This window comes from Rhinichthys klamathensis, unplaced genomic scaffold (genome assembly GCF_029890125.1).
Source record: "Rhinichthys klamathensis goyatoka isolate OS25496 unplaced genomic scaffold, OSU_Roscu_1.1 h1tg000170l_1, whole genome shotgun sequence".
Lineage (NCBI taxonomy): Eukaryota > Metazoa > Chordata > Actinopteri > Cypriniformes > Leuciscidae > Rhinichthys > Rhinichthys klamathensis.
The window spans coordinates 1,077,232-1,101,932 of record NW_026606701.1 but is presented as its reverse complement, the minus strand read 5'-3'; the positions used below and the strand labels follow the sequence as shown (position 1 = coordinate 1,101,932).

The 24,701-nt window shown below is 37.0% G+C and overlaps 1 protein-coding gene across 4 annotated transcripts in view; it reads left to right on the top strand.

The window, feature by feature from the left end:
* bach2b (BTB and CNC homology 1, basic leucine zipper transcription factor 2b) overlaps window positions 1–24,701 on the top strand; it is a 106,765-nt gene that overhangs the window by 67,239 nt on the left and 14,825 nt on the right. For 3 of the 4 annotated variants that reach the window (XM_056259861.1, XM_056259859.1, XM_056259862.1), the window contains one exon: window positions 10,292–10,546. In XM_056259861.1, coding sequence (XP_056115836.1) covers window positions 10,304–10,546 — 243 coding nt within the window. In that variant the 5' untranslated portion in view covers window positions 10,292–10,303. Of the gene's footprint in view, window positions 1–6,443; window positions 6,723–10,291; window positions 10,547–24,701 lie in introns of those variants that run through there. The other variant, XM_056259860.1, reaches the window with a different exon arrangement.

The following is a 24,701-nucleotide window of genomic DNA, read 5'->3' as shown; positions in this document are numbered from 1 at the left end:
AGAACAGCATTTATTTGAAATAGACTTTTGTAACATTGTCTCTACTCTCACTTTTGATCAATTTAATGCGTCCTTGCTGAATGAAAGTGTTAATTTCTTTTAAAATAAAATCTTACTCTAAACGTTTGAACAGTAGTGTAGATATTTAAAACAAGTTGAGATTTCATACAAAGCAGGCTGTTTCTGAATTCATTTACTGCTGTTTAATTCATCAGTAAATCAACTTCACATTGATCCTTTTAGCAGCATAAATATCAAAACTGTTTAAAATTTTGAAAAAATGACACATAAAACAAGCAATGTGACAAGAATGTCACTCAATCTGTCAGTGAAGCTGTTTGTAGTGCACAATAAATCTCTTATTTACACGGTTTGTCTTGTTGATTTACAGTATATTGGGAAAGATTTCGCATGTTTTTGTGTCGCAACAGCTGTAATCGTAATATTGATTTGATTTATTGTAGAGTAGTAACAATCTGTAGAAGTATCAGACTGAAGTGTATTTAGGTTTGTAACTGTGGTCTCTGGATGGAAACCATGGTTACTGTGGTAATTTTAGCAAGGCTTGTGTATGGAGATTGTCACAGGTGAGCTGTATGTTTTCTGTTAACGTAGCAGCGCAGACAGCTTTTTTCTGTCAGAAGTGTTCTGCTCAGCAGCAGAGACTGTCTGTGAAGTCGGGAAAGAAGACATGCATCACAGAACGCATCTTATGCTGTCATCCCCCAAACCGCAATGTCACAGGCCTTCCTGTGGAGTTCAGGAACACAACTGCATTCCCATTCAGGACAGAATCTGAGATGTCATTTACTGGTGTTAGCTGAGATATTTAAACTGGTTAATTGTTGACAGGCATGGAGACACCAAGATCTGCTTTGTTGGCATAGTGAAGCTGTAAAGAAGGCCTTTCAGGGTTTTGTTTATTTTTAGGGTTTCCAATGAGTTCGCTCAAGTGCTAATTATAAGGACATTAGGTCAGTGTACTCTATATCAGGAAAATGACTGCTTTGTTAAATGTGGTCATAGAGAGTGAGAGAGAGAAATGGAAGAAGATAAGGGCTGTAGTTTAAAGTCCCCCTGTAGTCAATAATTGTATCATTTAAAACGAATCTTTGAACACCAAAATTACATATTTAAAAGTTTTTTCCTTAAAAGAATTCTTCATGCTTTAAAATAGCTTGAATGTAACTCTACACCCTTGCCTCATTTAGTATACGCGGTTCTATGAATATGCAAATGAGCCCCGCCTCCACTCACTCACACACCAGCTCAGAGATCCACTCGTTGGCAATCACATATTGATGTGATTGGTTACAAGGTAGTTTGTTACATTAGAAACACCTGAGATTTCAAACCATGTTTTTGTTTCACTGGAGTTTTAAGGAGAAAATACTCAGCAATGGTGTTGACTTATGAATTTGCTCATGGTTTGTCTTAAAGCATATTAAAAACACCACATAGACATATAAGTGTTCATTAAAAACTTGATTTACACCACAGGGGGACTTTGAAATATGAGAGATGCATTCTTCAACAGCTTAAAACTGAAGTGGACAGTATATGTCCGATTTGTGAACAAACTGTTCTTTCCGAAAAATGTGCTACTACCTACATTTTTCCAAAATTCAAAAAACTTTCCAATTCACTGCCAGTTGAGTTCCAGCTCAAATGACCACTTGGGGCAATAAAACACCATCAACTTGTATTCCTTTTCACACAAATTATGATTATGGGGCAGCTTATCAATTAATAAATTCTTATTTTAGTGTGATTCCTTCCACAATACTATATTAGACCTGAAAACACTTTAACCATAGTGTATGGTACAGCTTTGCATTTGCAAGTCCCATGAAAAACGTCACAACACTCTATATAAGTGCTTAAAGACTTTCAGAAGCACGCTAAAATGACATGGTTGCTTTAGCAAATGCATTTTTATCTCACATTTCCTTTTTCTAATGCTATTGGTTAGGTTCACAGTAGGGTTTAGTGTAGGTAGTACATTATATTTTTAAGCGCCATAGAGCATTAACCTTTTAGCGCCACTCACTGGACATTTCATTTCCGGACTGCTGCGAGACCTACAACAATCAACATAATAAAACATTGCCAGATTCATGTTCATCTGTTTCAGATAAAACTCAATGCGCTTTTAGTGGCATTTCACCCTGTGTCTTGAAATGTGCAAGAAGCAGCATAATATAATTTTGCAGAAATAATGCTACAGACATGCTTTTCCAATGAGCCTGGGTTGTTCTTTTGAATCAGATATTTTCAATTGAATCAATTGAACTGGTTCACCACACCAGTTTGAACAATTCGTTCACAAATCAGACTGAAATCAGTCAGGTTCTCGAATCAGCACAGATAGTCCTTTTCCATCATAGCAATTGAGAACTGAGTCTATATTGTTGGATACACAATCATTGGTCATTGTCTTGGGGGTATTCATTTCTGAAAGTAAGGCTCCATGCTCAATCGGCTGGTTTCAGAATAGTCCCAGTGCTCTGGTAGTCTTTCAGGCCCTTGAGCGGGCAAAAAGTAGAACGCCAGCGACAGCTGTCGGAAACCCATCACAGAGCTCTGCTTTTGATGTGTGTGGGAGTGTTCCTTGCAAAACCAGTTAGCTGCCACAGTTAACAAGATTGAGAAAGGCCTGCAGAATAAAAAGAAGAAAGGGAACTTCGAGAGAGAACGAGACGGAGCACAAACCCCTTGCATCCCTCAGCAGTTCTAATCGGTAACACGGCCGAGAGTAGTCATTTGTGGTGAGTTTTTATGCATATGCATCATCCTTTTGTGCACAAAATGCACACATCTGAAAATCACAGCATGGAAAGAAAGCACATTCCAATTTTGAAATAGTGTGTTTGGTATCTTATGAACCTTGCAACCACATCTGGAAACATTATTCTTGGAAGACAGGTCATTATCCACCAAAGGCAGGATAGAAAACATATTTAGAGCGAGGAAAAGAAACAAAATGAAAAACAATAATTGGAGTGACCAGTTGGACTGTTGCTCTAAATGTCTGGGAATGTAGGACACAAACTTGCTTATACATGGGTACAGCTCTGTCAAATCTCACAGTTCGAATCAGTATATCCTGCACTACTTTTAAAGCAGCGGCAATCCCCCGCTACTTCAGTCACACGGCAAAAGAAATTGTTTTGAATGTGAGTTTGCAGACTGTATTGATTGGGATGTGATCAAAAGGGCTGTATACTGTAAAATACTGCTGACAAGACATTTTTATTATTTTTTTATTATTGAGTTGTCCTCGCAGGCTGCGCCGTAAACAACATACAACGCAACCGGTGCAGTCGAATTCAAAAACAACTGAATCTCATGAACTGGGTCTTTGTAGTGAATCAAAAACAGACTGTTTGCTCTGTTTGTTTTGGATTTGATTAAAAGGACCGGTTCATATAAGAAACAGTAGTTCAGGAATCAAACTAATCTGCTTGTGCTGTATAATCATAAACTACTGATTCTTTTGAACCGGTTCTTTTTAACAAATCAAAAACATACAGCGCAAGTAAAATTTACATTAATTATTTTAACCCTTAAGCGCTTACCTCAGATCTTTAGTGACCAGGGATGTCATTCACTACCCTCCTCCTCATTAATTTTTTAAAGTTAGACATCAACCTTCTTAGTATTCCTCAATCAATTCATTATAAACTATTTAACAAGCAAAACAATAATAAATATAGCTGCAAGCAGCAATTATCAGGGCCAAGCGCAAGAAGACGATAAGACATGCCAACATGGCTGGGTGTGTCAGACCAACTGCAGCAAGGAGCAATTAAAGACATTTTAAGATGATTTTAGGCAAAATGTCTGAATAATCATATACAGTCACTTATAATATGATTTAATGGTTTATCACTTTCGACCAATAGGTGGCGCAATTAAAAATTGATGTGGTGTGGTCAGAGTGAGGTGACAATGACACATACAAAGTTTGGTGTCAATATGTCAAGGCATTGCAGCGATAAAGCCTTAAGCCTTTTGGCATCATGCCTCATTTTTGCTGCTGCAGTATACGAAACGGTTTCGTCTATCAACACGAAATCCATAACATTTTGTCGGCACGGTCTGAGAGATGATAAGATTCGATTTTGGTGAAAATCGGACAAACGGTCTAGGAGAAGTTTGAAAAAGTAGGTTTTAATAGAAAATAAAGATGCCGGACAGGACATTTGGGTGACTATAGCAAAATTGGTATCTATGTTTTCGGCATAACCCAGTGAATCTTTTAAGACCAGTGTCATTACAATAGGACAATTTATTCAAAAGTTATTAGCATTTTTGGAAATTTTGTTATAACTTTTTTTTACCACAAGGTGGCGCTGCCCCAAAACTTTTTGAGTCTTCAAGGCATGGTGCCGATGACTCATACCGAGTTTCACAACTTGTCAAATTTGGTGAAAATATCTCATTTCGTTTTGGAGTTATAGACATTTATGTATAAACGCATACAAAATTACCCACACCTGACTATTCATATTTTGACATTTGAGCATTAGTACTTAGCCAACGACCCATGTTTCCAAACTTCCTACGGTGGTTTCGCCTCAATCGGTCTAACGGTTTCGAAGATATTGGCAAATGTTTTTTAACCGCTAAATCACAAAGCTACACTCGGCAAGGATTCACTACCGTGAAAATAAGTTTTCACACCCAGAGTTATACCACACCCAGAGTTATAAGCATTTGAAAATTTAATTTTACCACTAGGTGGCGCAGGTTTTGTAACGATACGTTCATGCGTTCATAAAATACAGCATTTTAGTACAAAATTCAATATGGCCGATGCCCAAAATGGCCAATATGAAAAAATTGGATATCAGTCGACTTGGCATGACGCCCTGAATCTAACAAGACCACTTTTATGATTTTTGGACAAACCGTTTGATTTTTGGACAAAAGTTATAACCAAAAATAGCCATTTTTTGTATCTCCGGACCAGTAGGTGGCGCTGCGCCAAAACGCAGCATGTAGCCTCAAGTCATGCTTGTTGATGTACCAAGTTTGGTCTGAATACGATAAAGCGTTGCGCAGATACAAACATACGTCTGTTTTTGCAAGCGCTATGTAAAATTAGTTTGCGTGGTATTCAAGAATGGTATGGTAACTTGAATTCCATAACTTTTTGTCGGCATGGTCTGAAGATGATCTGGTTCAATTTTCGTGAAAATCTGAGCAACCATCTAGGACGAGTTAGAAAAAGTAGGGTTTTAAAAAAAAATCTAAATGGCGGAAAGATTTACATGACGGAAAATGACGTCATATGATGCAATCGGATCGTCTTGAGCCAAGGAATCAGTGGGAAAAGGAATTTTGTTTCAAGCCCTTATGGTTCAAACGTTATTAGCATAAACATGATGAGTGAAAGTTTGGACAGTTGGTGGCGCTAGAGGGATTGAGTTAGAGACTCCAAATTTGCTATGGTGACTGTTCAGACTGTCCTCTATCAGTGTGCTAAATTTCATAACTTTCCCGCAAGCGGTTCTATGGGCTGCCATAGACTTCCATATGGAAGAAGAAGAATAAGAACGCCAACGATTTCGGTGCCTACGCACTTTCGATGCCTGTTTTTCCAATCATTTTTTCATTTTTTTCTGCAAAATAATGATTGAATCTTTGATGACTGAATAATAGTGCAAATAAACTTTATTCCACAAGGTAGCAATGTCTAATACACAATGATGAAGTGACTTTTTTTTACCGCAGGCAGAAAACAAAAGAATAGGAAGTATAATCACCAGAACTTGAAATGGCTCAGTGATTTACTGCAGAGCAAGTACTGAACGCAATCAAATATTAATGTCACTGTCACTTAATGGTGGATCTGGTGAAGAAGCTGTCAGCAATCCAAAAATTGATTTTGAAGATGTTGAAAATTATAGTTTTGAGGATATGTTTGAGATCGAGAATATGAGCCAGATGCTGAATGTACTGGGAAATGAACTCTGATGAGGACAGTTATGATGGTATAAAACATCTGCTCAAACTGAACACTCCAAAAGGTAACAAAATATGCTTTATTTTATTTTTCTGTAATTGTTACTCTAATATCAGGAGAGTTTTATATATTATCGTGTTAGAAATAGATCCGGGTCGCTAAACACCTAAATATGTAATAATGATTGGCAAAAGATTCATGCATTTAAGGGTTAAAAATAATTCTTTGCTTCTAATGGATGTGATTGGTGCTTTGCATAGATGCATTATAGCCACCTATCTTTGTCTTTCGTTTTCTTTCTTTTCATGGCAACCACAGTGTCCCTCCCACACACACGCACATATGCGCGCACACACTGCAGTATAGGATCCCTGAACCCACATGCCGTGTGGTTTGAATTTCTCTGAGACACACTGAGAGAGATAAGAAAGAGAGAGAAAGAGGCGTCAGGCCCACTGATTCCATTCTCTTGGTTGAGGAGTTTCCATTTGCACACACAGCCATTTCCAATGACCAAGGACAACTTTCCTCTTTCGTGTTTTAATTTGTGCTGCATTAAACCGTCAGTGTTCGTCAAGGCTCACGGCTTTCACAGGCTCGCTCTGATCGAAGGAACCTTACAACGATAACCACCGCATGCAACCTGCCTTGTGGAGCCGAGCTTTGAGGGTTTGCGCCCGTCTGTTTCGTCTGTACGGAGTACACAACCTGCCAATTTTGCCCAGTCAGGAGTTAAATCAAGATGACAAGGGTAAGAAATCTCAGGCCTGTGTCTCTGTGGGTCAGAGTTTGCCTAAGGTGCAGTCAGTGCTGGCTGTGGGAGCAGGGAGGAGCACTGGCTGCACAATCCTCACCGCAGCAGGGCAGACAGGGGCAGCCCTGGCTTCAGCGGGGATGGAAAGAGCAGTGTTGGCTGCCACTAGAGCTCTGTAGGAATTGTTTAGTCATGCACCGATCATTCCGCAAGCAGAAGTTGGCCCCGGACAACTTAAATAGCTCAGTGTGTTGTGGAAAAGACTACTGGCAGAGGCTGAAAGTAGAGATTGTGTAGTTTCAAAAGCAGTTTAAATCTGCCTGATTCAGAGCTTAAGCATCCTCTTTTCTGTACGTCTTTTCATGCTGTGCTTAACCTTGGTTGTTTAGCTTTTTAACCCCCAGGCTAAATGCACTTTAACCCTGAGCAATGCAACATTTGTACTTGTAATTTTAGGGGGGAGAAGTTTCTGAAAATGTTTGCCACAAAGTATCGTGGCTTTTTGGAAAAGAGTCTACCATGTTTTGTTTTTTACAGTGGTACAACATAAAAAAATGCTTCCATGTAATTTTGGTCCAGTATCAAGGAATTTCTTGGAAGTAGTACCATGTAAATACTATGGTACATGAATTCTAGTATATGGTATATATGAAAGTGTCAACATAATATAATCTGTCATTTTATAATATAATAAAATAATTCATTATATTTTATACTATGAATATATAACATTATATATATATATATATATATATATATATATATATATATATATATATATACTATTATAATATTTAGAATTGGCTTTTATTTTATATTTTCAGTTAAGTTTTAGTAATTTTGTAATATACCTTTTTTGTTATATTTCTATATAGTTTTTCTAATTTTCATTTAGGAGGTTATTCATCTAATATTTATATTTCAGCTTTATTTCAATTACTGATAGCGATTAAAAATTGTAGACAATAACAACACTGTTCTTAACCGTGTAAAATTATTCTGTTCAGTGAGATCTTGTAGCATTGGAAAAAACAATCATAAACTACACAGTGCTTACCTTATTAATAATGTATACGCTATGCACAGTCGCATCATGTCCTGATTTCTCTGAGTCAGACGTGTTCCTGGGTCAAAATATTTTGTTGATCCTGGAACAACATTCCTGTCCAAAGCTTTAATCCTAACCGTATCCCTGCACCTAAACGTAACCCTAAGTTATACTTAAAATCAGAGGGAAATGATAGGTGAATGACACTGCTGTAGAAGCACCAAAGCCAGTTTGTAAGCCTAAACTTGACTAAACTGTAAACACGTCCTTCAAATCTGCTTGGTTGATTTGGAATTTTGTTCCAGGTTTAACAAAGATGTGGATCCAGGAACATGTTGCACTTGGTTAAATTCAGTTCTGCATGCACAGTCACTGAACCATTTGCATTTTGTTTAGTTTTTCAGCACCTGAGAGAAAAATGACAACACGTCGTAAACTGTCGTGAACAAGATACCGTAACTCTTATATTTTTATTTTGTATATTTTTTGAACCATGTGATATTATTAGCCTATTGTATTCTATTTTGTGTTATTAAAGCAGGTCATGTGCCCATGGCAAGCTGAATTTATCTCAAGTCTCTAAATTTACTTTTACCCAAGGTTTAGCATGGCACTGCATGGGGTAACAATTTCAAGCCCATCTCTCTCTTTCAATTCTTTCTAAATGAACGGATTTGTCTTGGCTGGTACTGTATATGTTCAGAGATCATGCACACTTTGCCAATACTGAAAATAAAATTCCTTGAGAGGATCTTAAGGTTGTGCTTTATGCTGAGGTCTGCTCCTGACTCGTCATATTCAATCTGCACTTATTCAAATCAGTTTGAGGTTAGTGATATTCACTTGGCAGCCACAAGGCAGCCGATCCGACGAGAATCCCCGCTCCCGGTCTGATGAGATTAAACGCATCAGAGTCGTTTTGTGAGGAGCGATTGTCGAAGGTTTCTGATACAGGACCTGAGGTACGGGGGCAGGACAGGTTTGTATACACACAATTGATCCAGAATCCAGAGACACTTAAGTCCCTAATCACACATCCACCGGTTGAGCTGCTTTGATGGGTGAAATAAGGGGAAAGGAAAAGGAAAAAGAGCTCAAGGTAATCTTTGTGACTGGATGTCTGAAGATCACATGCGCCAGCATCTCTCTGTGTGCCTCCTACAAAAGAACCGATAGCAGAGACCCCACTGTTTTGACAGCTAAATCACCTTCCCCAGCTAATCTACCACTGTGTGTGCGCATAAGATCATTGTTTAAAGTGTGAATGTGTACCTGCTTATGTGGGGGTGTATGTTAAATGAGAGAGTGTGAATAGTGCGACAGCAGCTGATCCCCACACTGGTCGTGTGGGAGGATCTGGGGCTTTGTTTTTGTGTGTGGTTGTGCGTTTGCTTTCTGTAGGTGGCATCTTTGAGGAGGTGGTCACAGTGAGACTGTTGAGCCTTGAAGCCAGGATGCAAAATTACCTTGAGAAAACAGGAACACTTTAAAATATGTTTTTGTTGATTAACATTAGTTAATGCCTAGGTGTCGTGAACCATCAATAAACAACCATTTTTACAGGACTGATTAATCTAGGAAAAATATTCATTACATTTATATAATTGATTAAGTTAATACCATTGCTCATTGTTAATTTATGTTAGTTCATTAAAACATATTAAAGTGCCCCTATTATGCTTTTGCGAATATTACCTTTCATGCAGTGTAATATAGCTGTTTGTTAATGTAAAAGGTCTGCAAAGTGTTAAAGATCAGAATGCACAACAATTAAAGTTCTAAAAGAAAGAATCGATTCTGAACTGCCAAAAAAACTCGTCAGTAATTCAAGTCTCACTTCACCTACATAACAATCTAACAAATTTGCATAATGCCAGCCTATGGTGTTCATTGGCTGCACATGAACAATGTCTACTTTGACCCTCCCTCTAACAGTCGTAGCTGAGGCCTGGAAGAGTTTGGTTCATGTTGTCAACATGTCAATACTCTTAGCCCTGCAAATTCCCTTTTGAATGTACTTTAACTGATATGAAATAACCAACACCATTTTTGCTGTTCTCTGTGAATCAAGTGCTGAGGAAGCCTTTGGAGCTGAAATTTAGATATGGTAAAAGGTGTTTCGTTTCGGATACATGCTGTAAGCAATAGACCACTCACAATAGACTGGACTGTCTGACCGATCAGAGCAGAGTAGGCTCTCGGAAAAAGGGTTTAGAGAGACCAAATGTTAGATGCACAAATCACGACAGTCACTTACAAGCTGCTTCCAAAAGACCAGAGAACTGTGTACAATGTAAACACAAACACTTCCATCGGTATTAGATAGTCACTTCAGTAGTGCACCTGTCTTTGATTTCATTGGCATAAATCATTTTATTTTCTCTCCAAAGCCTAATTTTACTCACTTTTAAAGAGTGTTCAATTTGGACCAGGCTTGGATGCATTGTGTTGCACTGCTGTGGTCATCTGGATGACATAAGTTGACCCCGCTATGTCTGTCTTGTCTCTTTCTGCACAGGGTGTGAGCGGTATGTCCGTGGATGAGAAGTCTGAAGCTCCCATGTACGTGTATGAGTCGACGGTGCACTGTACCAACATCCTGCTGGGTCTGAATGAGCAGCGGAAGCAGGGCCTGCTCTGTGATGTGACCGTGCTGGTGGAGGGCAAGGAGTTCCGCGCGCACAGGGCTGTCCTAGCGGCCTGCAGCGAGTACTTCCTACAGGGGTTCGTCACCCAAAGTGACAATGAACTGGTTCTCAGCATGCCAGAGGAGGTATGAATAAACACATTCACAGATTTGAAAATGTTTTGCTATCATGCACATTAATGTTTTAATAATTTATTGTTCAAAAGTTTGGGGTCAGTTCTTTTTTTTAAGATGAATTGACCCAGAATGTATTAAATTCATCAAAAGTAACAGTAAAGAGTAGACATTTATGTTACAAAATATTTATATTTGAAATACAGTTATTTTAATTGTATTTATATTTCACAATATTATTAGAAACATCACAAAAAAATCTTACCAACCCCAAACTTTTGAACGGGAGTATATGTTATTGGTAAGCCTCACAAGTTAGCTTTTAAAAGTCTGATAGAAAATGTATTGCTAGGAAAACAAAATCGTGACATGGTCTTCCGTGCATCAGCTTTTTTAATGTATAAGGTATAAAAATGGCTAAATGATCACTATACTTGCTTTATACTGTACATAAAAGCATGACTATAATTACCACTCATCACTTGTCTAACTACCATATGGCAGCAGCCATTATTTTCCAACACTCCAATAGCCATGTCTCTCCAACACGCACTCATGCACCTACATGAGCAGTAGTTTGTCTTCTCCCACAGCCCCAAAGTGCACATTTAATGAACTAGCATCTATTGCATTAGCCTTCCATCTCCACTCTCTGGTTCATGGATCCAAAATCAAGATGCAAAGTTTCTCGAAAGCAGAGCATTTGCATAAAAAATGGGTGCATTTATTATGGTTTCCGTTATGTAGCACAGTAAGACCATAGTGTGATTTTAATGGGATGTACTTGATCCATATCCTCCTTTTAGCCTGTCAAGTACCTATTTAGTGTTTCAATGACGTGTGCATACATTTAAAGTATTTAAAGATGTAGTCACAAAGGTGCTTAAGAATAAAATAAAATTGAGGCAGAGTTTTCAAAGAAGCTAAAGTTTGCTAAAGCTAGCAAGCAGCTAGAAAACAATGCATGTAGCTATTGGTAAACAAAGCACATTTTTTTTTAGATTTTATTCTCTAATACTGATAATAAGACTTAGTTTAGACACTAATTTCAGATTTAAAAAGTGACGAGCATTATTTTAGTTAGCAAACCGTGTGTTTCATTAGCATCCCACTGTCTCTGTCCTGACTGATTAGCACATTGATGGATAAGAGAATGAAATATTATAGAGTGCATCAGTCGAGTTCCGGAAGTAAAAATTCCATTCATTTTCTCCATAGGGGAATTCATTTTGAACGATGACTTGTTGAAGCCACCAGTCCACATTATTTGGTATTTAAGTAATAAGTTATTTTTTAAATAAAATGTTTAACATAGCAAATTCCTGGTAAAAAAAAAACCAAACAGAACGACATATTTGTGTGCATAAAATGCATATTTTACAATAAATGTAAAATATATTGTTTCAGTATATAACAAATGTATTTAAATCAATAGTTTCTACATCATTTTTAATTCATGCCTTTCTTCATTGTATCAAAGTTTGTAATGTTGTGATTCACCATTTAGCTGGCTTGTTTGGTTCATGACTTATAAAGCGGACTGTAGCACTCTCTACCTCTAGATGTGTTAAAGCAATGTGATTGACTCATTTAATGAAATTTAACCATTAAAACTGTGATCCAAGCCCAGCATTGGACTCCAAGGACATGCTGGGATTTCACAATCGCAATTCACATAACCACAGAAATGCATGTACACACACCCCTGCTTTCCGACTTTTGCAGTGATTGGGTTTTCCACAGGGGTGTTAATGTGACATAAGAACGCCTCCAGTGATGTATTCACACCTCTGCTCATATATTCTCTCGCACATGTACATGCTCAGAAGTGGGACGCTTGTAATGTGGTTTACGGTGGGCGTCTGTCGACCAGTGTTATTGCTAACAACAATTAACAATTGAAATTTGTTTTTGGTAATTGAGTTCTGTGGAAATAAAATAACATAAATGTAAGATAAACTTAAACTTAAAAAAAAATGTAAGTGAAAATTATAAATTTTGCCTTGACAACTAGCTGAAATAAATACCTTTGTTGAAGTACCAAAATGACTAAAACTCACAAATACATTAAAGCAATGATTTTTAAAAAAAAAACTAAAAAATGACAAAAGCACATAACAAAATTACTATTACTGAAATATAAAAATAAAAGCTAATTTAAAATATTAATAAATAATATAATAAATTATATAAACCAGTAAAATAACAATGCCTATGACAACATTAGTGTGTATACTATAATAATACTATATAATCTATAATATGCCTGTCGAAGAGTATTGGCATGCCCTTGTTCTGTGATTGAGAAATGTTAAGAATTTGGAAGGAACATGTTAACAGGTTTTTCTGTGCAGAAATATAGAGTTTAATACGATTTAATGGAGTTCTAGAGACTTCCAGCTAATTGGGATACTTCTTTCATTCATATCTTGCCTCCTCCATCAATTATTCATCAGTCTCTCACTCTCATATATGGTGCGAGTGTGAACTAGGAGGGAATCGCATCTTTCAAAGATTAAAAAAAAATAGAGTCTGAGGATTTAATAGAGTGCTTATCTTCGCCTCAGATGCGACAGAAAATGTGTTACTGTCTCTTACTATTAATACTGGTAAATGTCATGCATACTCCAGATAAGATCAAAGTACTGTTTGTTTTAAGGCTTTTTTCAATAGCACAGAAAATTGAGGAGCATTTCATATTTTGTAACCGGTTTCTTTTAGTTACAGAGCCTTCTGTATTTTTTTGTATTTTTTTTTGTATAATAATGGATGATTTGTTTTGTCATGTTGATTCAAAGTATCCAGCTCTTGAAAGACTCAGGTGGTGTATCTGCTGTGCCGTAAATGTGTATAGACTTTGTGCTCGGTGTGCCGCGCACATACGCCGCAGCATCCAGTGATTTCAGCACAGCATTCAGGGTTTGCTGAACATCGCCCCCTACATGTCACATGAGGCAAGTGATGGCAAAGAAAAAATGGGGGGTTTAAGCTGTGGTGGGGGTGTGCTGGTGGGGTGGTTGATGAAAAAAATCCACTGCAGATGAAATGTGAAACAAAGAGCACTGCCACCTCCTTCTCTTCCCCTCTGCAACACCCCCCACATCCACCCCACCCCTCCCAGATGACCTTGTTATTGTTGAGTCGTGGGGACCGCATCGGGTTAGTGACATCATCTATGTTAGCCAGCGAATGTTGAGCACAGGGAGAGAGAGAGAGAGAGAGAGGCCCTTAATCGGCTCTTTGTTGGGAATCAGATCATGAAGAGAGACAGAAAAACAGCTTCAACCCCCTACGGAGATGCAAGAAACCCTGTATTAGACTTCCAGGATTCCAATACGAAGAGATCCATGAAGAAATCACTGTCTGTACTTTCTGCCATGTCTTTACACAAAGAGATTTTCTTTAAAGCTTTTAAATGCCTAAAAAAATGAATAAGGCATAGGTCGTATTTTTACCGTCTTGGGTGTGATATCAGGTTAATATGGTTATTATGTCAGTGGTTATTATTTGACTATCACATTAGAGGTTTTGCTTTGATGACGGTCATAGATTCCCTCCAGCCACAGTCATTAGGAGACAAACTGCACGTTAGATCAGTGGTTTTCTAATGGTTTTGCTCTTTTACAGATTTTATATTGGACAACTAATGGCAACCCAACACCGTACCAAAATAGTTTTTTGAACAAAATTGACATATGAATTCTATTAAAATGATCATGAACTGCATAAGGCACAACAATATGCAAAATTGTTAACATGACATAGGTTGAGTAATTTACAAGTGATTTGCCAGTCTAACACATGGAATAAACACTGGGCCAGATATTTTCTTAGTATTAATTATTACCAATTGACACATGAATTTGCATCAAAATACCATTGCACTGCCTTTGATGTCTACATTAAAAGATAATGGAAGCTTTTTCTCCCCTTTTAAGTTGATAAGCCAACTTATTTTGCTATGCAAGCTTATTTGGATACGTGATTAGTTACATTTTTTTATTATAATTTTTCTAGACTTATGCAACCAAATACATTAACACAGTAACAGCAAAAGGTGAACCACTCATAAAATGAATGGGAGAAGTTTTGTAGTTTTGGCAGTTGGTTGGTTGTTGGTCATTCGTTCGATTGGCTTTATGTAACTCCGGTTCTCCAATTTTATTGCAGATCTGAAATATATTGAAATTGAATCTTGGTAAACAACTTCAGAGATTTTGGTCTGCACTTGTATTGTAGTTAAAATGCAAATTAACAACGTAAAAATAACTGCCAATGGGTGTTACCAAGATGGCTGCAATCTACCAGTTAGATTGCACTCAGATGGGTGTGAATCGGTCTTATTATCTGGCGCTTTAGTACCCTATGTCAGTACCTGGCCATTCGCCACATGATGAAACGTGCGTTAGGTCTTTCTCTGTCAGCTTATATCTGCCACAGATGTTCTCTTTTAGTTCGTTCTTCATCTGTAAATAAGACGCAGTTCAGCATAAACAGTATTAAGTGTGACTACTTTTCAAGGGAAACTGATTCACTTCTCTATTATATTCCTTAATCATATAATTTGCCGTACCAGTGTAACCTCTGCTGATTCAAGTGATTCTCTCTTCTGTATTATTTTGTGACACCACCCAACAGCTCATGTTTTCATCCCCGTTTCATCCCTGTCTGTCTTTTTTTCCCCCTCACTGCTCCTCTTGTGACTCATGCATTACTTTCGAGAGTTGTCTTAAAGCTGTCATGTAATAAAACCATCATTCAGCACTCTATGTCTTATTATGCACAGCTCTCTGGAATACTTAGTTCTGGTTGGTTAATCGTATCATCCAGCGGTCCGACATGTTCTTATATTTTTTAATAAAGTGCAACAGTCGGGTTCCAGAAGTAAACATCCCATTTATTTTCTCCATAGAGGAATTGATTGTAAACGTTAACTTACAAACCTTTAAGAAACGACCTACTGTGAGCTATGATTTTATGAGCCATTGTTGAAGCCATCAGCCTGCATTATTTCAACACATTTTTTAAACGGTCATTTAATCAGCAGAATTCCTGATGAAACACTGCATTACCCATAGTTCTGCAGAGAAATCTCCACCAATCACAACACGACAGCAGAAGAACACTTTAGCGCCCACACACTCGCATGAAGCACTGCAAATGCTATCAAACTACTTAAAGACTTCTATGCATGCATAATATGCATATCTGTAAGTCTGTCAATTCTGTAAACCAGTAGTTTTATATTGCCCCATCATTTTACTTTGATTTGACATCATTTTAAAATGCTTCATGGATTGTAGTTCTTTCCCTCATTAAAGCCGTAAAGTACACAGCCTTGTACTTTTTGTCCAATTTTCAAATGATTTTTTGATTCAAGTCAGGTTTGTAATATTTTGATTCACCTCATAGCTGGTTGGATGGGTTCAAGGCTTATAACTCGTTAACGAAGACTTTTTTAAAGCCCTATGGGAAAAAAGAATGGGGAAAATACTTCCGTAACCAAAGAATATCTTGTCGCACTGCAGATTTGCTCGCTCTTGTTTCATGCAGACGCTACTGGCGACATCATTCCTCTCGTGGACATTCCTCGCAAATGACCTCAGAGCACGCCATATTTACTACTACTGTTATAATGTTGCAGTGTTAGTTTAAAGCTCAAAATACTATTATAGCAAATTATTTTGTACATTGTAATGGACTACTTTGTTCTTAGCAGAAGCTTTTAGATAACATGCAGGTAAATATTATATAATAAATTCAACTAAAATCAATGTTTTATGTCCACTTACGTATGTATTTGGCGAGTAGCCGTATAACAAGCGGGATAATGTACAGTCATTAGCCCATCATTAGAGAAAGACTCCTCCTGTACAACATCCTTTCTACCTTTCTACCTGTTTTCCATTTTCTGTTTTTCACAGAGTATAATTTATTTTAATGCAGTCCTTCAGAGCTTGATTGGACTTGACTATTGATGTATTCCAGTGTGTGAGTGTGTGTGTGTGTGTGTGTGTGCATAATCGAGTCCCGCAGCTGTGCACTGTAGCTGTGTCACTGTGATTCAGCATTGCTTTAGACAGCCAGTGTCGGTCTGTGTCTGTATGTTTATGTATGTCTGTCTCGGCTAGTCTGATTCAGCACTAGTCTGTACAGCGACCTCAAACCACCTCCTGTTATAAAGTTTACAGTCTTTCACATGGAGCCACTTGTGAACAGCAACCACATGAAATTCAGCACCATTGCAACACTCTCAAACCCAAATATACACACACATTCACTGCAAAATACACATTCATGAAAACGCATAACTAATCACAACCCCTACGAGATTGAATTGCAAAATATCCTCATTCCTCAAAACCTGAAGGGCCTGTTAGGAGGGTCGTTCCATTTCGGCTTGGAAAAGAGATTTCCTTCTCTTAAAGGGGTCCTATTATGCTTTTTGTCACTTTTTCAACTTTAGTTAGTGTGCAATGTTGCCATCACAGGAATAAATTGTACATTTGAACATATATTCGTACATAATTGTAAACGTTAACATGTATTCAGATAGAAAACGTTTTTTTAAAGGCAGCGGCAATTTACACTGAAAATAGCGATAGATGCTATTTACACTGTGTAAATAGCAACTAGATTCTATTTACACTTAGAGAAAATAGCATATTTTCTTAGCGATAAATGCTATTTACACTAAGTAAAAATAGTTATAGCTTTTATTTACACTAAGTACAAGTAGCAATAGATTCTAATTACACTAAGTGGAAATAGCAGCATTTCTTAGCGTTCTGCTATTTACACTAAGTGAAAACAGCAAAAGATTCTATTTACACTATGTAAAAATAGCAGTATTTTCTTTGCAATAAGTGTAAATAGTGGTTAGATTATATTTATACTTATAAATAGTTGCAGATACTATTTGCACCTCCTTGTTGTTGTAGCCTACATTAAACGGTATGCAATAATTACGTGGAGTGTAAATTATTATATTTATTAAAATTATTAAATGGATGCCGCCTTATTGGGACAATAAAGCCCTCCCTAAACCTACCAGTAACCCTAACCTATAAACACACGGTAGACACTTTATTTCCATTTTTCGAATATTTTCTTCATTTTTGTATTGAAAATAAATGCCTTTCCGATCTGATATGTGAAGTGAAAAGTGAAGTTGAGCGAATTCGGCAAAAAGTGGATTCGAACCTCGGGTCGATCTGCATCAAACTTTTTTTGCCACGCGCCTTACCCCTACACTTTAAACAACGCTGGGTTGTTTTAACCCAAATTTGGGTCAAATATGGACAAACCCAAATGTTGGGTTAAAAATGTAATTTAAAATTTTAACCCAACCTGAACTTTCACTTTCAACTGTAATTTTTTTAATTACATTTTTAACCCAACATTTGGGTTTGTCCATATTTTACCCAAATTTGGGTTGAAACAACCCAGCATTTTTTAGAGTGTACACAATCTAGTGTCTTCTGTAATTTTGTCTGCCCCAAGTGTAAATAGCATTTGCCAACAAGGTGGGCTATTTGCACTTAGTGGCAATTGTAATAATACATAAACTAATATATATATATATATATTTTTTTTACATTTTCAAGTTGTATAAATTAATGTAAGCTAAATATATTATGAATGGAAATGAATTAACAATAAACAATAGTATATTTATTTAATTATTTATAGTAATTGACCTAACCTAAATTAATATAAGTATAAATATGTATTGTTAATTGTTAGTGCATGGTACATAATGCATTTGTTAATGAATTTAACCTTTTTCTAAAATGTTGCCATCATTTATTGGTTTACTTTTACATGTTCTTTGTATTTTTGTAGAATTATATTTTTCTGCTTGTTTTTGCTACTGAACTTTTATAACTTCAGTGTTAAATTTCTGTGCTACTAGCATCACAATACTAATTTTACTGTTTCCAAACAGGTTTCTCAAACACACCCCTGTTGGTTATTAGTTGGACCACATCATATACAGAAAATGTCACATTTGAGAGAAAGGCTAAATGTTTAACCGGTGTTACGGTTAACTGGTGATATACACAAACATAGTGAGAGGCTTTTGAGCAGGTCAGGACCTGGCTGGGATGGTCGAGGGGTAATCCTGAGGGATAGAGCAGGTCAGAGAGGAAATAACAGACTACATAAATGCCATCACGAGACTATCACACATTTGCAGCCTATCATGCAGATGGAGGGAGATCTGTCTTCTATCACAGCCGGGGGGGTTGGGCTGTGAGGGAAAGCCAAAAAGAGAGGAAGTCCGTCTGTTAAATGGAAATCTCAGTAAGAAGAGAAATAACTCGAGAACAGAGAAACAAGACTGAAAGAGACTTAAAGGCCAAAAGACGCAGCGATGTCTAGCTTTTAAGGACAGAGAGGTCATGTCCTTTTCTCTGTCTGGTTGTGTATCGTAAACCTCATTTTGAGAGGATTATCCAGTAGAGTATCTGATTTAATCCATCGCACTATAGGGAGGGCTAACTCTAAATCTGTCAAGTGTTTACCGTCTGCTTGTGACTTTGTGTGTTTGTGTACATGTCTGAGATGTTATATAGTGGACACAAAATGAATTTGGGCACCTTAGACACATAAAATCTGTATCTGAAAACAAATGTTGCAGAATTAACTTAGCTATTTTTCCAATTACTTTTAACCAACTGAAATGGTGTGTGTGTGTGTGTGTTTGTTTGTTTGTTTTTGTTTTTTTCCTTGGTAAACCCTACTTTATGGGGACCAGAAGGATAGTAAGCCCAGAAATGTTTGACCTTGGCATGTTTTTATTTAATTTTTTATTTTGTGATCCCCATGAGGAAAGCGGCTTATAAATCAAACTAAATTATGTTTTGTTGTTTTTTTGAAAATGTAAAAATACAGAAAGTTTTCTATGAAGGTTGTGTTTAGGGGTAGGGTTAGAGTTTGGAGATATATACAGCTTGTATAGTATAAAAATCATTATCTCTATGGAAAGTTCCCATACAACGTAAAAACCCCAACGTGTGTGTGTGTGTGTGAGAGAGAGATAATTATAATTAGCTGTTTGTGGGTCACTGATGCACAAGATGTCCACAATAAAGAAAATAGCGAAAGGAAATACTTTTTTTTCTTCTTAAAATTAATGAAAATGTTCCTTTAAATTAACTTCTTAGAAATTAATTGTTCATGTCTTTCCTATCATAAAGTATCATGTCCTGTTTTTTTTTTTCTCCATGTTGTTCACATAATTGTGATTATGCAGTCAAAACCTTTCAAATATATATATAATAATAAAACGTTATGCCGAATTTTTATTTTTAAGAATTTTATTATATTATTATATTATATATTATATTGTTTTTCTTCATTATGATATCAGGACAGTCATATCACCCTGACATTTTGTATTTTATGCCTCAAAAAAGAAATACATGCTCATCATAAAAGAGGAGTATTCACATCACATCAATGTAATTAATAGTTAAACCCCCAAAAAAAGGTCATTGAGCCTTACAATATCCTTTCATTATTTTTTGACATTTTCTTACTTTTTATGCAGCATTACAATTCTAAAATGATGTACTACTGCCACCTTATTACATGTGGTATTTGTGGCATATTTGAAGGTCTGTGTTTCAAAGCCTACTGAAATGCCTTCCTCAATTTAGCGTTCGAACATTCAAATTGCCAATAATGATGGCTAAAAATGCTGTCTCAGTAGGTTCTAAAGCACAGTCAATAAATGCCCTTACCGTATCCCCGTATATTCCAGTTCAGCGTGAGCCGTGACTTTGTGCTGCACCGCGGCTCATTTGATTGTGTCTGCATGTGGAGTTTAATGTCAGGTTAGTCAGCAGATTTCATATCGCAGGCGCCCCCGTCTTCAGTAGAGGTTTTGTACTTTTTCAGACACCCTGTAAAGCATTCGCCACATTGTCATGCGGATCTTTGCCTCATTAACATTCATGACATGCAGGAATTTGGCGGAGCAAATTTACATAAATTAGCCGTCTCTGCTACTGAGAGGGGAAAGGCAGAATATCAAAGAGAGAGGGAATGAATGAACGAGAGGGCAGGTGTGAGGGGTTTATAGCATTCTGCGACCTTTTCATGGAAGGAATCGCTTGGCACAATTCCCGAATAGTCAGGAGTTGTCAGGATGTATGATATACAATTCATGTAATTTCCTGCTTTGTAACAATATGACCCTTTTGAGGCCCAGTGAGGGAGAATAGTCTGTAGTCTGAATTAGCATAACTGTCCCAGATCTGTCGTGAAGATAAATTTGCTCCTTTTTCTGTTTCCCACATAATAAATGTTGTTAACAGGTCCAGTGGCTCATATGTCAAAGTCAGTCCCTTAATGAGCTGCAATTGTGCTTTATTTTTCCTCTTCTGTGAGCACATTTTATCTTGTCTTTTGTTGTTTGGATTCGTAGTGCTACGCTGTTAAAGTGATAGTTCACCCAAAAATTTAATTTGTGTCATCATTTACTCAACCTCGTGTCAGAATTGTGAACAAAATCATTTTTTAATGAATCGGTTGTTTCAATTCACAAACCTTTCTGAATGGTTTGTTCATGAATGATAATTCAAAATGAACCAGTTTTTAAGTTCAACTCACTGAATCGATGGTCCTGTCACAACGGTTAACAGCTCACTGAAGGGAAAGATCGTCTGTGAATAAACAACTTTACATTTTTGTCTATTTTAAATAGACAGGCGAGTAAATAATGAATGAATTTTTATTTTATTATACCTTTAAGCCTTTGTCTCAGACCATATCACCCATCCCCCATCCCATTTTAATTCTAACCCCTCCACCTTTTTATTCCTTTTTCACATTTCCATGCTCTTCATTCTCTCACTCCCTTTCCATCCATTTTGCCTTTTTTTTTTTTGTCCACACCCCTCATCTCTCTCTCCATCAGGCTGATGGTGTGTGTCGTAGAAACACTAGTCACAGATGGTGCAGCCGATGCTGATGTCAGCTGAAAAACACATTTCAGCACTTTTTCCCCCAGCAGAGAGAGCTGTTTGTCAGCCGTAGCCTCTCCATACCTTCACACCCCCAACATCACTGTGTCTCTCCACCTTCAATCACAACCAGGAATGTCCAATCGGATCTGAGCCCATTAGAGAGCACTACAGCTGCATAGCTTGAATATACAAATGTAGGTATTTTTCCGCTTTTTGATGATGATCAATATATTTTCTAATTATCTATGTATTTGTTCCTTTTTTTTTAGCCAAGGACATTTTCAATGTAACTAAAACAGCAAACATTAACAATAAAGGAAGAATAAATTAACACTAGGAAGAATACCGAACCAGTTTCAGTTAAATGCTCCAATATAACAACAGCAATATTCAGCTACATTTTTTACTGAAACATTTTAATATATGAAAATTCCTATGCAGAGAAACGTTAATTTAAATTATTAATTTAAACCGTTCATTTATATTGACAATTTGAACTGATTCTTGGAAATGAATCGAACTCTAATACTGAAAGTCAAATCAGAGACGTAATTAAAACATTGAAAATAACGGAAAGAAGAATTGCATCGAAATCATCCGTAATGTTCAGAATGTTTCATTTTATATCTCCAGCTAAATTATCATGAATATATTGTGAATATTCACTAATTTAAGGATCTTGATTGATAAGGCTGCACTGATGGCTTTAACCATAAAAAAAAAATCCATTGTATGTTTGAATTAAATCTCTACCTCTTTCTGGTTCCTCTTTCTTTCTCTAAGTGGACACACTTCCTATCAAAGAGCCATGATCATCCCATTCACACACATGCACACTCTACATGCCATCCTCCCCCACACCCATAGACACTGTACCATAGGGCACTGTACACACATACAATACACACACTAGCACACACCATCCCCCACAAAGATTACGAGTCAGCAGCTTCCTCTCAGCAGTGACTGATTGGCGCTGTTGTGTTGCCAGCGGGCAGATGAGCCTCTCTCTCTCTCTCTCTCTCTCTCTCTCTCTGTACTATAATGCGTCTACTGGACACAGACAGCCCCGGATGACTCAGAGTCGGTAGTCATCAGTTTTGTTTGTGTGCATATTTTGTGGATGCTATAGAATCCTTTGTTTGTGTATGATTGGATGAGTATCTCTGAAGGAGATGGAAAATAAATGTGATCTATCCATTCTAATCCTTTCTTAAGATTTGATATGTTCTTCATTCTGCTCTTTGTAGAATGGAAGTCTATACATTTGAAGATTATCATACATCAGTATACAGATCTCTGGAATTCTTGATTCGGATTAGTCAATCACAGCATTTCACAGTCAAATGTTTTGTATAATGTCAACCAGTTTACTGTTTTCCCTGGCAACCAATCTCCTATAACTGAGCTTGTTTCATGTCTTTTGTATCATTCTGCTGTATCTTTCTTCTCACATAGAACAATCACTTTGACCCAAATCAGTGTTTCATGAGCATTTATTTATTTATTTGCAAAAAAAGCCATATAATAAGGAGGATAATGTACAGTCAGCTGATCATTATTACAAAATAAATCCCTTCAGAAAGATTCTGATCAACCTGTCTGGGTTTATTTTGAGATAATATCCAGTTGACTGTAAATCATATGTTATATTAGAGCAGAGAAAATATTTCTTACTTTGTCTCTATTTCAAATTTACATTTTAAGATTAAAGTTTCAAAACAGAACCGAAGCCCAAAGTTTAACACTGTGCTTGTCCTGCTTTTCAGACACTGGTATTTCCTTCTGAAAATATACAGATATAGTTGATTTATTAATAGTTAAAATTCAAATGTGTGTGTTTTTTTGTTTGTTTTTTTGTTTTTTAGACTTAACTGAACTATTGCATTTCCTCAAAAGGTTTTACAGGAAAGAAGGCTTGAAATGGTACTACAGAATTCTTGGAATGTGCACTTTTGTGTTTGATTTTGCTATAATCAAGAAGACGTCAGTTAGCTTTATCAGGAGTCTGTATGTTGTGTGTGTCTGATTTGTTTCACATTCCCCACACTATAGTAATCAGCTGTGTTTCAACTCATTGTAACCGAAAAAGCCCTTTTAACCTCAGACTTGGGTTTTCCCTCCATGCCTTGGCCCTGACTCTAAATACAATCCACATGGAAAAATCTACTAAACAAATTTTATGGTTCTGGTTTTATAGTAGGAAAGAGATAATCTGCAAAAACTAACCACAAAAAAAAAAAAATCTGATGATAACATCTATGAAGAGTTTGCAGTTTGTCCCTATCAACAAAAGAAACAAACTCATAGTAAACAGTGTCTTGTCCTCATTCATTGAACATTAAGTGTTGATCTCATTCCCTCCCATCTATGAGCACAAGTTCACTTGTGCTGTTGAGCACTTTACGTAATTGAGGGAGAAGAGAGAGCGCTTTGTGGACTGAACAATGCTGACCCAGATCAAAGTCGAGCCATTGTAATGTGTCTGAGAACGAAGAACACAACACCTACATCGATGTCTGTCCATGACGTTTTGACTCCAGCATAGCACAGGCAGAGTCTGACTCACTGTCAGAGAAAGAACACAATTTGAATAGCTGTTTTGGCATCTAAAGCTCTTGTGAAATGATTTACTCAGCTGCTACAATAAGAAGTCTTAATTTATCTTCATTTGGAGGCTTTATTCTGCAAATATTGATCAATATGATAGTTTGCTTAACTTGATTTATTAATTAGCAGCATTCCATTCAAATTTTGTATTTGATTGACAGCTCTAGTTTACAGGTGAGACTAGAGAGTTATAGAGCCTACGTTTACAGGTCCCACAAGTTGCTTCACACCTGTGAAAAGAAAACCTGTGAGCTTGGGTAATTATTTTTTCCTTGTCTAAATTCACTTACTCATTTGCCCTTACAGCGCAAAGACCACAGTGGGCCAGCCAAGCTTTTGCAGGCGCAGGCATTTACCTAATTATCTAGCATTAGGTCAAATGGAAAGCTTCCATATCTGTCTGTGTCTGTCTCTCTCTGTCTGCCTCTCTCTCTCTCTTCTCTCTCTCTCTCTCTCTCTCTCTCTCTCTCTCTCTCTCTCTCTCTCTCTCTCTCTCTCTCTCTCTCTCTCTCTCTCTCTCTCTCTCTCTCTCTCTCTCTCTCTCTCTCTCTCTCTCTCTCTCTCTCTCTCTCTCTCTCTCA